Below are 14,909 nucleotides of genomic sequence, written 5' to 3'. Positions count from 1 at the left end.
ATTTTGATATCTCAAACCAGGTATGGAACATGAGGAATATTGTGGGTACTTCACTCAGACTTTATCGCTGGCGCGGTGCGATCGCAAATGAGTGCGACACATTACATCAGTTTTCTTGAGACGTGACAGATAGAGACCTCTAACCAAGTCTAAAGAAAAATTCAGTATGTTATCTAAATTTGATACACAGTGATATATATGTAATATTCACCAGACGCAAAATCATAACGACCCCTGTTTTCCATTGCAAACTTTTTAGAATTTCGTTCAATATCTTACTTCCACGTAAATATCACAATAACTATCATCAATAACAAAATGATGGGCACATCATAATGAACCTGACATATAAAGCTACAAGTATAGGAAAAATGAAATTTTTTGACCTAATGGTTTCTGTAAAATCATTTGAGAAAAATTGCAGGGCGTGTCATCGCCGACCGACCGAAAGGCGTCAAATGTTTGTCGGCCTCCCATTCTGAACGAACCGATAAACTCGCCCAGCTCTTTGGACTGTATCTTGCGCGACCTTCATGTTGTAACATCAATGTACCACTATTGTGTGGTGCATGTATTACCAATTTTAAATGCTTGTCATTAAGGTCAGACACATAGCGCAGGCTCAGTAGATTCGAAACTAGTTGCCAAAATGTATGTACTGCAACTATGACGGATTTTTAAATACTGCATGTGAGTGACACTGACAGACTGCCTCAGAGAGGTCTGTATATTTAATGAGATTTCCGCTTGTGCTTGATGCCAGTACGAAGACGGTATTTGTTTTCGATACATCGGAAGAGAGTGAGAGATGCGGTAAAAATCTTATGAGTTCTCTATCGGATGAAGTTAGCGGAGCTTGTACAGGGTGTTACAAAAAGGTACGGCCAAATTTTCAGGAAACATTCCTCACAAACAAAGAAAGAAAATATGTTATGTGGACATGTGTCCGGAAGCGCTTACTTTTCATGTTAGAGCTCATTTTATTACTTGTCTTCAAATCACATTAATCATGGAATGGAAACACACAGCAACAGAACGTACCAGCGTGACTTCAAACACTTTGTTGCAGGAAATGTTCAAAATATCCTCCATTAGCGAGGATACATGCATCCACCCTCCGTCGCATGGAATCCCTGATTCGCTGATGCAGTCCTGGAGAATGGCGTATTGTATCACAGCCGTCCACAATACGAGCACGAAGAGTCTCTACATTTGGTACCGTGGTTGCGTAGACAAGAGCTTTCAAATGCCCCCATAAATGGAAGTCAAGAGGGTTGAGATCAGGAGAGCGTGGAGGCCACGGAATTGGTCCGCCTCTACCAATCCATCGGTCACCGAATCTGTTGTTGAGAAACGTACGAACACTTCGACTGAAATGTGCAGGAGCTCCATCGTTCATGAACCACGTGTTGTGTCGTACTTGTAAAGGCACATGTTCTAGCAGCACAGGTAGAGTATCCCGTATGAAATATGATAACATGCTCCACTGAGCGTAGGTGGAAGAACATGGGGCCCAATCAAGACACCATCAACAATGCCTGCCGAAACGTTCGCAGAAAATCTGTGTTGATGAGGTGAGAGCACAATTGCGTGAGGATTCTCGTCAGCCCACACATGTTGATTGTGAAAATTTAGAATTTGATCACGTTGGAATGAAGCCTCATCCGTAACCAAAATGAGCTCTATTGTGGAAATTAAGCGTCTCCGGACATATGTCCACATAACATCTTTTCTTTATTTGTGTGTGAGGAATGTTTCCTGAAAGTTTGGCCGTACCTTTTTGTAACACCCTGTATAGTTCGTACTCTTTCTTTTTTGGATGGTACAGAATAACGATGATAGAATGTTGTGGTGATAGACGTGAATGGACTCTGAGGGATGCGGATCTTCTTTGGACTGTATGGGGTCGAGTCTTCCTAATTTTCCCGATAAGAAACATCACTGTAACCGTTCATACTGTCTTTATACAAGGGCAATCCCAGAAGTAAGGTCTCCTTTTTTTTATAAGTACATAGGCCTGTTTATTTCTACAATGGTTTACATCAGTTTACAGCTTGAACATTTAGCTATTTTTCGACATAATCACCATTTTTGTCGATGCATTCTTGTAGACGCTGTGGCAGTTTTTGTATGCCCATGTCATACCAGCTCGCCGCCATGCTGTTCAGAAAGTTATGAACCTCTTCTTTCACTTCGTCGTCGGAACTGAATCACTTTCCGGCCAAATGTTCTTTTAATCTAGGGAACAGGTGATAGTCGCTGGGCGCCAAGTCAGGACTATAGTGTGGGTGGGTGATTATGTTCCACTGAAGCTGTTGCACGGGAGCAACGGTTTGCCGAGCGATCTGTGGGCGCACGTTGTCATGGAGAATGTGTACGCTCTTGCCCAACATTCCTCTTCTCCGGTTCTGAATTGCCCATTTGAATTTTTTCAGAGTCTCACAGTATCTGTCAGCTTTAATTGTGGTGCCAGCGACTCAGCTCCGACGACGAAGTGAAAGAAGAGGTTCATAACGTTCTGAACAGCATGGCGGGGAGCTGGTATGACATGGGTATACAAAAACTGCCACAACGTCTACAAAAACGCATCGACAGAAGTGCTGATTATGTCGAAAAATAGCTAAATGTTCAAGCTGTAAACTGATGTAAACCGTTGTAGAAATAAACAGGTCTATGTACTTATAAAAAAATAGGAGACCTTACTTTTGTGATTACCCTCGTACTACCTCATGTTATAGGAGTGGGCTTAGTTTGGCGCTGACCTTACACATCGTACATAGTTGACGGAGCTACGATAACTTGTTAAAATTTCGATCGAATTGTCAAAACATGTTCCTGTCGCACTAACTCAACTTAGCTTATTTCTACACAGGCTGCAGTGCTCTCTCCGACTTCTGGTCACTTCCGACTTAAATTGGAACGATCATATGCGCAGAGCTGCAGGGATGGCAGCGCAGAGTCTGAGGAGCAGTTGCAAGATGCATAGGGACTATTTAAAACCACATTGGAATTTTGCTGTAGCGGATAGGTTCGAAAAAAGTGACTCGTTTCGAGGTATAAGAGCGCCAGAGATATGATTCACTAGTTGAAATGGAAATGGCTCTGAGCACAATGGGACCCAACATCGGACGTCATCAGTCCCCTAGAACTTAGAACTACTTAAACCTAAGTAACCTAAGGACATCACACACAACCATGTCCGAGGCAGGATTCGAACCTGCGACCGTAGCGGTCGCGCGGTTCCGGACTGTAGCGCCTAGAACCGCTCGGCCACTCAAGCCGGCTATTCACTAGTGGCTGTAATCATTAAAAGACTTCTTCACAGGATCCAACGCAGATATGTGGTTGAATGTAAAGACTTGATTCCAAATTGCAGACGCATTTCTACCGGGAAGTGTAGCACTAGAGGTCTGCAAAGCCTGTGTACATTTCTTATGATCTCAATCAGCACACAATCTACTGTTTGTGATCATTCTCAATCAACCATCGTCTATAACCCAGTAGGTATATTGCAGAACCTCTGAAGTGGCATCAAGACAGAATGCATCACAAATACCTGAGAAATGTCTAGCGACGGCATGAGGGAGTTGAAAATGCCGGCTTCATACCACGTTCCTTAGCCGAATCACTTTATAAATGTGGTGATTTTATAACGAGCTTACACCATCAGTAACCGCACTTTCAGTCTGTTAATATACACTTCGGCGATCACCGTATATATTCAGTGTCATGGTATTTTGTGTGGAAAAGCACGTCATTCGGAGGAAATGCAATACCTCGATTTATAAGGCTTGTGTAGTTTTCAAGACTGATTGTGATAGTAACATAGTCGTTGCAATAGTGTTTCTAATATCTGGTGGTTTGAAGATGGTTACGTTTCTCTTTCTAAGATATAGTGGTTCCACTCGCAAGAAAAACTTATGAGACATGTCCACCCACTGCTGATTTTCGCTCCGTATTGATTCGTAACGCCTGCATTCAGTTATTGACTAAGTATTATATATATTAGTAGAGGATGCGTGATAGATTCGCCTTGAGCATCAGGCTTATAAAGTATGTGTATGCGTTCAAACATGTGCAAAGAAAATGACTATGTCCAGTCTTAAGGAATGTATGGTTTTGATGCGGAATACTGTGATAGCAAAGGGAATGAAAGATATTGTTTTACTTGAAAAAGTATGTCAATGCATAAGAATGGTACAGATATTAATATTTCCAGAGCCACAGCTATCAGCAGGGGACCCAGTACTTTGCTCATTGTCAAATGTCGTCCAATCAAGACCGCGATAGTAATATTTAATTGTGAGTACAGTGATTAAATATATATGTAGCCAGTTTCCTAAGACAATTCTGTCTCGGGGTGCATGGCGCGTGACGCATGGTGGCGGTGGCCTGTGGTGGGAATGATTCATGTTCCCAGCTAGCAGCAGGCGCCATCCAAATGAAAAGACCGGTCAGGGTACAGGAATGTAGCTGACCTAACTGTGCCATCCTGTAGAAGGCTGAATAGTGAACTAATACTCAGTATGTGTTGGACAGACTTCGTGATCCCATGTGTTCTCTGTGGAAATTTGAGAAGATTGAGTATGGACATGTGTTTGCGCTGGACCATTATTCCATTCCCTGGAAATTGTGTGATTGGCTGTTTCTGCACAATTCCCGCCTTCATTTCTTTAAGAGAACATCGATTGTGGTGTGTGCATTTAGCAGGTGAAGACCGGTGGAAAACACGTTTGCAGGTTCTCTAGACATGAGAAGTACCTTAGCTGACTTTGTAAATTATAAGGATGATTTGGAATCTGTTATATCATCGACATCGACATTCGCGAGTGGAAATATCAGTTTCCTCTGTTCTTTTTTTTTTCGAGTTTCACGTAAAGATTTTCGCAGACGAGATAAGTTTCTAGTTACTCAGTTGGTTACAGCATGCTGCACTTCGCTTAAGTTTCAGGTTTCTAGAGGAATAATTACCAGGCTGTATCTTCGGAAATATACTTTGCTTGCGATCGGTAAAATACTGCTATGTGCTTGATATCGAGAAGTACCGCGAAAATGGTATGGTATTCTGGTAAACCATGCGAAAATACATATATTCTTGAAATCCCAGAGTTTGGAGACAGGTCTAGAAAGCAAGCAAGCAAGAATGTCGGCATCAGAAACAGTAATGCCTTTGTGCCTAGGGGAACCTACCCAGCCTTTGTACAACAGTTCAGAGAGTGACCTCGGTTCACTGAGGGTGCTCTGATCACGCTTTGGGCCAGTGTGTGTTTGTGGGGGGGGGGGGGGGGGGAGGGGGATCATAGATGACTTGTGGCTGTGGTGGATGAGTTACTGACCTTATGGGAAATATCTTCGATCCATGTGCTCATTTCTATCTATCTGCGGGATGCAGAATTGATGATTTTGTATGGTGTACGAAACGAACTGTGTGTTTACTACAGCGATACGATATGTGGTGATATGTAGCTGGGATGCAGATCGGTTTCATGCTGAAATATCCAAGCTTCCATCGTCAGTGGCAGAGCAGTGTAACTGAGGAAGTGTCTTCCCATATTTAATTATCTGTAGACCACTTTTGCGGGGTTTAACTTTCAGTGCAATATGGCAATCTGTACAAAATAGTTTTGCTGCTAAAAGTCTCGTCCACAAAAAAAAGTGTGTAACTATTTCTGCGACACTTCACGATTTCCAGAAAGGGACAGATATGTAATGTACAGACTGTCCCTTTAGGATAGCTAGGAAGAATGAGTCCTATGTTAACCTGGGAAGCATTGCAAAATATTTCTATATTACGTCCGAGGGAGTCTTGGCTGTTATTTTCATAGTTATGAGACTTCAGTATAACTCTGACAACCTTTTAGCTGTGCCTACGAGGGTGAATAGTTAGGTAAACATCTCACAGCTACATGTCACCACGTCAGCAGCGGTGCCTAGATAAATCCGTGTGCGGCCAGAGGCATCAAGCATGTGGGACAGGTTGTCCTCTTAGGATCTGTAGGAAGAATGCATCTGGCCATCATTCCTCCTTGGAACTCTGCAGGGAACGTTCGTTGATATGTCACAGTCGAATTTCTTAACGATAGTCCGACATGCAGTGAGTGTTTGTGCACTACATTATTTCGGCTGTTCGAGCATTATACATGCATTAATTTGCCAATTTTACATGTAGTGCGGCCGGCACCGTAAGTGGATAAGCAAATGATTAAGAGTCGCAATGCTCCGTGACAACATGACTACTAGAGTGCTCTAGTGTCGCTTGTGTTTATTATTGTCACAACGGCTAGTAGAGATCGCAGTGAATGACACGGAAATGCCCTGTACTCTTTTGAGTCTGGCGCTGCAGTCCGGAACCGCGGGGCTGCTGCGGTCGCAGGTTCGAATCCTGCCTCGGGCATGGGTCTGTGTGATGTCCTTAGGTTAGTTAGGTTTAAGTAGTTCTAAGTTCTAGGGGACTTACGACCTAAGATGTTGAGTCCCATAGTGCTCAGATCCATTTGAACCATTTTTGAACCACTTACGGTGTTTATGTTCGTGAAGTTTACACTTAAATCTGACACATAGTCTAAGAAATATTGTTTGCAGACCACATAGCCTCATTTCTCCTACAAATATCTACTTCAAACTGAGACTATTTCTTCTCAGATGAAGGAGACTCTCGACCAATTGATCTCCGTTGATGAGATCGTTTTTAATTTACTGCTCTTTTTACCTATGACTTGGTCCTGCCTATGTCTTATGCAATAATCAGTTTCTGTGTATTTGTAATAATTATCTGTTTTTCGAAAGAAATAATGTAGCAACATTTTTTGCGTGATTATCAATCAGAGTTTTCCTAGGTGGACTTCGGAATTTATTAAAAATGAGTGCAGAAATTCTGAACCATTTTGGAAATAAAGTAGAAGACGAGGCAAACATTCAGTCTTCTCTATTTCGCTCAATATTTGAAGCAATTGCAGCTTCATCTGAGAAGAGCCTTACAGCAGCAGGTAATGTTTTAAATATTTAGTGTGGCTATTTTAGCAGACGATAATTTTTCCCTCTATGGTATTGGCACATAAAACATTTTCCTAAACTGTAGAAAATAGTCAACCAATTGAGAGTTTTCAATTATAAACTACTGATATTAATCTATCTTATCTCCAGTTTCTGAGAACGTCGAATTTTTATACTGTAATAAATCCTCTAAGGAGACGACAGCAATGCATAGGAAGCAAATTGAATACTTTTTGTTTCTTTTTGTAGGTTAGGCGACTGACCATCTAGCCAAGATTGTTGTAGTGTTGCAGGAAGCTCCGAAGGACTTATACGTCAAGAGCGCATACACTAAATGAGAACGTTAAGCTATTACTGATCAACTGTAGGACCATTTGCAGCAAAGTGTCATAGTTTAGAATACAACTGAAAAATTGTGAGCTTACTTAGTACCCGGTAATGAGAGTTGGCCAAACTTGACACTGATTTTAATGAACTCTAAGTTAACAAATCTATTTACCAAAGAGATCGGCTCTAGGGGCTGTGAAGGGCTATATTCGTAGTTAACCCTGGATTAAGAGGGTGAAACACAATTGAAAACCTGTATGCTTGCATAATAGCCGATTCTGACGTTTAGCTAAAACTTGAAATTGACTTTGGCGAACTCTAACAAACGCGTTTACCGCGAGAGTAGGCACCAGGAGCTATGAATTTTCATATTCGTAACTAACCCTAAATTAAACGCATGGGCGACAGGTGTTCTCCAATCATATTTGTCGCAAGCTTGCAGGACTGTATGTTGATTTTCGGAGTAGTGCCTTTCAGTAGTTGAACTTTTATTGTTGGTATCTGCTGTGGTGGCAAAGCGAGCTTCAGTGTCCTGTCTACAATGTGTATAAAATAAACCCTCTCTGCAGTAGCGTGTCTGGGTGACAGACAATCGCGCTCCTCTATGTGACCAGTAAAATGTCAAAACGTCGGAAGACGGTGGAGACAAAAGATACGGTTAGTTATTTAGTTAAGTGCAACTCGCGGTGCAAAAAACGACTAAAATCCGATTTTTATGGTTTTCTCAGGACCCGCTCATGAACAAATGGTGCTTTTACGAGCCTCCTAAGGCCCACCCTAGACCACACCTGATGCAAAGGAAGCAACCGATTTGCTCGATTTGTCTGTGGTGAAAGAAGTGTGTGGTGTTTAAATTTTGACTCTACGATTGCAGGATAGCTGCAGTATACCAATTCTTCAGATAGGTGTACAAGTGGTCGCTGGGCGGAGGACTATCTAAAACTCTTGACCCCTTATCTCCGAGATGAATAGAACACAAGATATGACCCCCTGAAAAAACCCACTTTTGTACACAGGTTTTTAGGAACGTATTCCGAAGGAATGACACAAAAGTTTATATTGAAACTCTATGCACTTTGTCTAGCCGTAGGCCTATTTATAGGAGTGTGCATACTTTAATTCTTTTGTGGCAATTCTTATATAATTATAAAATTGTTCTCTCACACCAAAAATAAAAACTGCAAAGTATCATGAGAACCTATACTGCTAATTTTTCCGTCTGTTGCACAGTTATTGACCAACAGATGTCTGCCGTCTTCGAGGAACTTGCGCAGGCGTTTACACAACTAATACGTTATTGCAGTGAAGTAAAGGTGCGGCACTTGGAATCGTGTGAACGCTCCAAACCACGTGAGAAGACGAGCACAGTAACAGGTAAGTACTTCTTTATCAGATCACTGTAGATTTCATCAGATTCTCGTCTAATATAATGTGTTGCAACAATCACCTCAGCGTTAAATAACGTACACTGAGCTAATTAAACGTGTCCGGACACACCGATGTAAGGGGAAATGACAACTAGATCTTACGATCGGTGGAACCGCTGGCATAAAAGTGCTGTGTTTTTAGTAGAGAAGTAGTAACAGCAAAATGGATCTGTTAGCAGAGCGCAGTGACTTTGAATGTGCACTAGTCATTGGATGTCACCTGAGTAACAAATCCATAAGGGACATTTCAACACTTCTAAAGCTCCCATCTCGACTGTTGGTAATGTGATTGTGCAGTGGAAACGCAAAGGAACGAACACAGTTATTCAAGACCAGGCAGGCCTCATGTACTGCGGACAGGGACCGCGAGCATTGCGAAGGCTGGTAGAAAAAAATCACATGAAATCAGCCGAAGGAATTGCTCGTGAGGTCCAAAGTGCTACCAGCAATGCACCTAGCACAATGGTAGTGCTTAAGGAGCAAGAAGGAATGGGGTACAAATTTTCGAGCAGCTCCAAGACACACATTTCTATAGTTAACGCTAAGCGACGCTTGATATTAAGAGCGATGCACCGGACAGTGGATATTTGAAACTACTCATTTGAAATAATTAATCATGCAATACTCTGTGGGAATCCAATGGAAGTGTTTGGCTCCATCGTAACACCTGGAGACTCTTGCCTGCTATGATGTATGGTGTTATCAGTGAAGTATGAAGGAGGTGGTTCTAAAGTATTGGAATGGTTTTCGTGATTTGGTGTAACCTCCTTCCTGCACTTAAGAAAACATTAGATGCGGAAGGACATGCATACATTTTACGGCATCGTTACTGCGTTCAGTAGAGAAACAATTTGGAAACAATGATTTTATTAGCATCACAGTGCAATCCTGAAATGGACCAGTCTGCTCAAAGACACGACCTGAACCCAACTGGGCGCCTTTCGGATGAGTTAGAAGCCAGTTTCACTCCGTACCTCCGGCGCCCACCGTCATTATCCTCTCTGTTTTTGGCTCGTCACAGAGAGCAGGTTGCCATTCCTTGTTGAAATTGTGCCAAGCAGAGACAGTAATTATCTGTAGCCAGTTATTACTTTAATCTTGGTTATGTAATCAATAAATAAAACGTAGGACTGCTACATTTAATTTTTCTTATTTATATTCTTTCTTTGCTTCAACTACGACACAGTTACATTGCCATTAAGTTATGTTATATATAGTCCGTTCCTATGCCGAAGAAACAGTTGCTGTTAGCGTTACCTTCTATTCAATGCATTAGGCATTCATACTGTTTACCAGACAACAACACAGGCTACTAGACCGGGGTTACGATCATAGAGTCCAAAACGTATCTGCCTGTTGACTGTCGGATAGCTTTAAGTTGAACTTGTGCGAAAACATTAAGTTTTGCCATTCAGGATGTGAGTGACGGAATTCAGTGCCAGCTGCAGTTTGAGGCGTTTGGTGTCTGTGGGCAGTATGAAGCTGTGTGTGCTGCAGTCAAGCTCAGCAGACGGCGTCGAACTGTCGACACATGAGGTTTCAAGGCCGCTGCATTGCTGCAGATTCGAACCAACTGTGTGAATGCACAGTTATACTGTTTGTTAATGCTACGAGATCATGATGGATCAAGTTGTGCACCATCACCCGCTCCCCTCTGTGTGCGACCCTCGCTGGTTTCGCACACGCAACAAGTAGAATGCCCAGTAATAACTCATTCCTTTTGATGTTTCACACTTTGACGTCAGCAATGCACCTTGTAATTCTTATAGCACTTCCCTAACGAGCGAGGTGGCTTAATGGCTAGTAAGGTCTGTGCTGGAGGGGATAGGGGAAGCCCTTTCCCCACCCTCCCTCCCCAGCAACATGTATTAGTGTAATGAAAAAAGAATGGATGGTAAAAAACGAAGATTCTTGTTTCAATATATCACGCAAAGCTTTTTCAGAACTGGTTATTATTAGAGTCTAAAGTTAGTAATGTTAAAAGTTGATTATAAGAACTCGCCATCTACGCGACTGCGGTGTTGTAGCGGGTTCAAATGGTTCAAATGGCTCTGAGCACTTTGGGACTTAACTTCTGAGGTCATCATTCCCCTAGAACTTAGAACTACTTAAACCTAACTGACCTAAGGACATCACACACATCCATGCCCGAGGCAGGATTCGAACCTGCGACCGTAGCGGTCATGCGGTTCCAGACTGTAGCGCCTAGAACCGCTTGTCCACCGCGGCCGGCTGTAGCGGGTTCGACGCTAGAGTACGGCTGTAGAAGCCTCTGGATCGATCCCGGATAGGGATTTGGAACTTTTCCTCGTTCCAGTGATTCCAGGATAGCTTCAGACCCACTGAGCGTGCTGTCAAAATGAATACCGGAGGTATTTTTTCCGGGTAAAAGAAAATCCGAGCCAGGGGATTACCATCTTTCCCCCTTTTAGTGCCGCGGCAAATACGAAGGGCGTATTCAGTTCCACACTACAGGAAGATAGCCATTTCATGTGATCGAAGTGAGGGATTACGTACAAAATTTTTATGTGAACTGCACACCAACATACTAAGTGAATATTTAGTCATATTGGTTCCCTTTCTCTTTCCCCATAGGATAGCACGTGCCGCGACTGTACAGAACAACTTTAATATCTATGTGTACTTCCGTTAAAGGTTTTTGTGCTGCCATTGTAGGACGAAGATGAGGTTTGTACCTCGAAACATGTTGCTGCACTAATTAATTTTAGTAGCGAACAAATTTTATGACTGGTAGCGGTCTCTGAAAAACCTTTTCACATTTCGACACCGTCACGTTTGATTAACTCTCAATACGGCTTTAAATTGAATGAGTGTAGTTTCTATGCGACTTGTACATACTGTTTTTAATCAGGTAACTTTTAGACGCATGCAAATACGTTCTGTAACCGCATTTCTAAAACCTGGCTGCCAACAGCAGGAAATCCATGTTCTGGTTTTCTGTAAAATGATGCTTAATTGGTATGTATGATTTTGTAATACGAGATTTTCTTGCGGAGATCATAATATTTTAGTGGGAGGAGGTGAGGGAGGGGATCTGTCCTTCCCTGGCCCTCGCTGGGGTGCTTTTGTTGGTGAGAACTCTGGACTCACATTTGGTGGGAGGACAGTGTCTCAACTCTCGATCACAGCACCCAGATTTCTTGTTTTGTGGTTTCTCTGCTGAGTTGCAGCCAGAGTAAGTCGTATCAGACAAACATCTAAATGTATATCCGCAAGTCGCTTTGCTGTGTGTGGCAGAGGGTACTGTGTGTACTACTGTCACATTTGTTTCGCGTGAAGAATTATTGCCGGTAAGCATTCGTATGGCGTAAAATCCCTGTAACTTTACCGTCATGGCCTGTTCACGAGGAAGTGATACGCTCGTATCTACCGACTCTTCAAGGTATCTGCTGACTCTTCTAGGAAAGTACAATCTCTGAACTTTAACAGTAAACCGCACCGTCATGCAGAACACCTCTCTTGCAGCGTCTGCCACTAGAGGTGAATGATAATCTCTGTGACGCTTTCTTGTTTACTGAATAAATCTAGAACGAAACGCGCTGCTCGTCTTTGGATCTTCTCTATTTCCTCTATCAATCCTGTCTGGTACCGATCCCATAGTGACGAGCAATATTCAAGCAATGGTCGAACGAGAGTTTTTTTTAAGCCACCTCCTTTGAGATGAACCGTCTTTCCTGAGAATTCTTTCAGTGAATCTCAGTTAGACATCTGCAATTATTGCGGTTAGTTTCATGTAGTCGTTCCATTTTAAATCGCTCCGCACGCATGATCCTAAATGTTTTGTGAAAACAACTACTTCCAGTGATTCTTCTGCAATCATGTAATCACACAACTGCTTCCAGTGAGTCTTTTGCAATAGTGTAATTATACAATAATGAGTCTTTCTATCTATGTACGCCGTCCGCTGTGGCCGAGCGGTACTAGGCGCTTCAGTCCTGAACCGTGCTGCTGCTACGGTCGCAGGTTCGAATTCTGCCTTAGGAATGGATGTGTGTGATGTTCTTAGGTTAGTTAGGTTTAAGTAGTTCTAAGTTCTAGGGGACCGATGACATGAGATGTTAAGTCCCACAGTGCTTAGAGACATTTCAACCATATCTATGTACACGCAATACCTTATATTTGTTTATGTTAAAGGTCAATTGATAATCGCTGCTCCAGACGTTGATCTTCCGCAAGTTCCTGCATTTCGCTACAATTTTCTAGTGTTCTGACTTCTCTGTATTAGACAGCATCATCCGCCAAAAGCCACAAGGAATTTTCACTGTTGCCTGCTGTGTCATTTATATATATCTTGATAAGGGCGTCCGACGCTGTTTTTACTTCGGGAGACTTCTCTCCGTTAAAAATGACATGTACTCATCCGTTTGCTAGAAACTCTTCAATCCAATCACGTGGCTGGTCTGATATTCCGTACGCTAGTATATTGTTCAACAGGCAGCAGTGCGAAACTGTACTGAATGGCTTACGAAAGTTAAGGAACACGACATCTACCTGGGCACCGATATATACCGCTTTCTGGCTCTCTTTGACGAACACAGGGAGATGAGTTTCATAGATCGTTGTTTACGTTGATTCTTACTGAGGAGATTTTCGGTCTCAAAAAAAAAAAAAAAAAAAAAAAAAGGCTCTGAGCACTATTGGGCTCAACTGCTGTGGTTATCAGTCCCCTAGAACTTAGAACTACTTAAACCTAACTAACCTAAGGACATCACACACATCGATGCCCGAGGCAGGATTCGAACCTGCGACCGTAGCAGTCACACGGTTCCGGACTGCGTGCCTAGAACCGCGAGACCACCGAGGCCGGCTTTCGGTCTCCAGAAATGTTATACTCGTAATACGCGAACAAAAAACATGTTTAAAAATTCTACAACTCATCGATGGCACAGATCTAGGCCTATAATTTTGTGCGTATGTTGGACAATGATTCTTGAAATCGGTTATAATCTGTGCTTTTCTATGGTCACTTGTTTCAATATCAGCTGTTTTGTCGTTCGTGCGACAATGTAAATGGGGTACCACACTGTAATATCCTTCTTGAAGCAGTTTTGGAAAACGACGTTTGGTATTTCGACCGTTGCTGTGTCGTCTTCCTTTTCAATGCCATTACTTACACATGTCCAAAGGAACATGCATCGTTCTTCTGAACAACATACCGAGCGAGGTGGCGCAATGGTTAGCACACTGTACTCTCTTTTGGGAGGACGACCGTTCAAACCCGCGTCCGACCATCCTGATTTAGGTTTTCCGTGATTTCCCTAAATCGCTTCAGGCAAATGCTGGGATGGCTCCTTTGAAAGGCCACGGGCCATTTCATTTCTCATCCCTCCCTGATGCGAGTTTGTGCTCTGTCTCTAACAACCTTGTTGCCGACGGGACACTAATCGCCTCCCCCTCTCTCTGAACAACACAAGCACTGCAATATCGTATTTATGGGCCAACACTGCGCATGCGACTTTCAATTAAAATGCAAGTCTAGGTGTGCCAGTTTGTAGCGCTCGGACAGCCTAATGGGCCGTCTGCGACAGAGGTAAGACGAACATGCCTTGTGTGCGTCACCCCTGTTGTGCTACTTGCGAGCGTGCGTTTGTTTACTTCTGCTTAGCTGCTTGTCTTTGAATCCGAAATCGTCGACAGTCATTGCGTTTCCCTATCGCCAAGCCACGATTAAATGAACAATTCATTTGGATCGTGAACGGCCGAAAGCGTATGAAGTAGAACGGTTTATACGGGACGAAATGCGTCTCCTGCAGCAAGATGTTCTCGGAATTCATTTTTCTATCCTTATTACCCCAGTGTACATAAAAGTGGTGAATGAAGAGCTGTGTGCCAACGTTGTGTGGCGCCATGATACCAGTATCAAGTTTCGGTACTCTGACGGCCATATAAGAGTTGTCATGGTAGATCTCGCTGGTCTCGGCGGAGGTTCGAGTCCTCCCTCCGGCATGGGTGTGTGTGTTTCTCCTTAGGATAATTTAGGCTAAGTAGTTCAAAAATGGCTCTGAGGACTATGGGACTCAACTTCTGAAGTCATCAGTCCCTTAGAACTTAGAACTACTTAAACCTAACTAACCTAAGAACACCACACACATCCAAGCCCGAGGCAGGATTCGAACCTGCGACCGTAGCGGTCACGCGGTT

The 14,909-nt window shown here is 42.9% G+C and overlaps 1 protein-coding gene across 4 annotated transcripts in view; it reads left to right on the top strand.

The window, feature by feature from the left end:
- The window catches only part of LOC126341609 (uncharacterized), a 142,661-nt gene that overhangs the window by 17,373 nt on the left and 110,379 nt on the right, over nucleotides 1–14,909 (top strand). For 2 of the 4 annotated variants that reach the window (XM_050001786.1, XM_050001787.1), the window contains exons 3-4: nucleotides 6,837–6,986; nucleotides 8,551–8,694. In XM_050001786.1, the coding sequence (XP_049857743.1) occupies nucleotides 6,837–6,986; nucleotides 8,551–8,694 (294 nt within the window). The remainder of the gene's footprint in view (nucleotides 1–6,836; nucleotides 6,987–8,550; nucleotides 8,695–14,909) is intronic. The other 2 variants (XM_050001788.1, XM_050001789.1) reach the window with 1 other exon arrangement.

The sequence above is a fragment of the Schistocerca gregaria genome, chromosome 1 (genome assembly GCF_023897955.1).
Source record: "Schistocerca gregaria isolate iqSchGreg1 chromosome 1, iqSchGreg1.2, whole genome shotgun sequence".
NCBI lineage: Eukaryota > Metazoa > Arthropoda > Insecta > Orthoptera > Acrididae > Schistocerca > Schistocerca gregaria.
The sequence above is the reverse complement of the archived record's forward strand: the minus strand, read 5'-3'. Positions and strand labels throughout refer to the sequence as shown.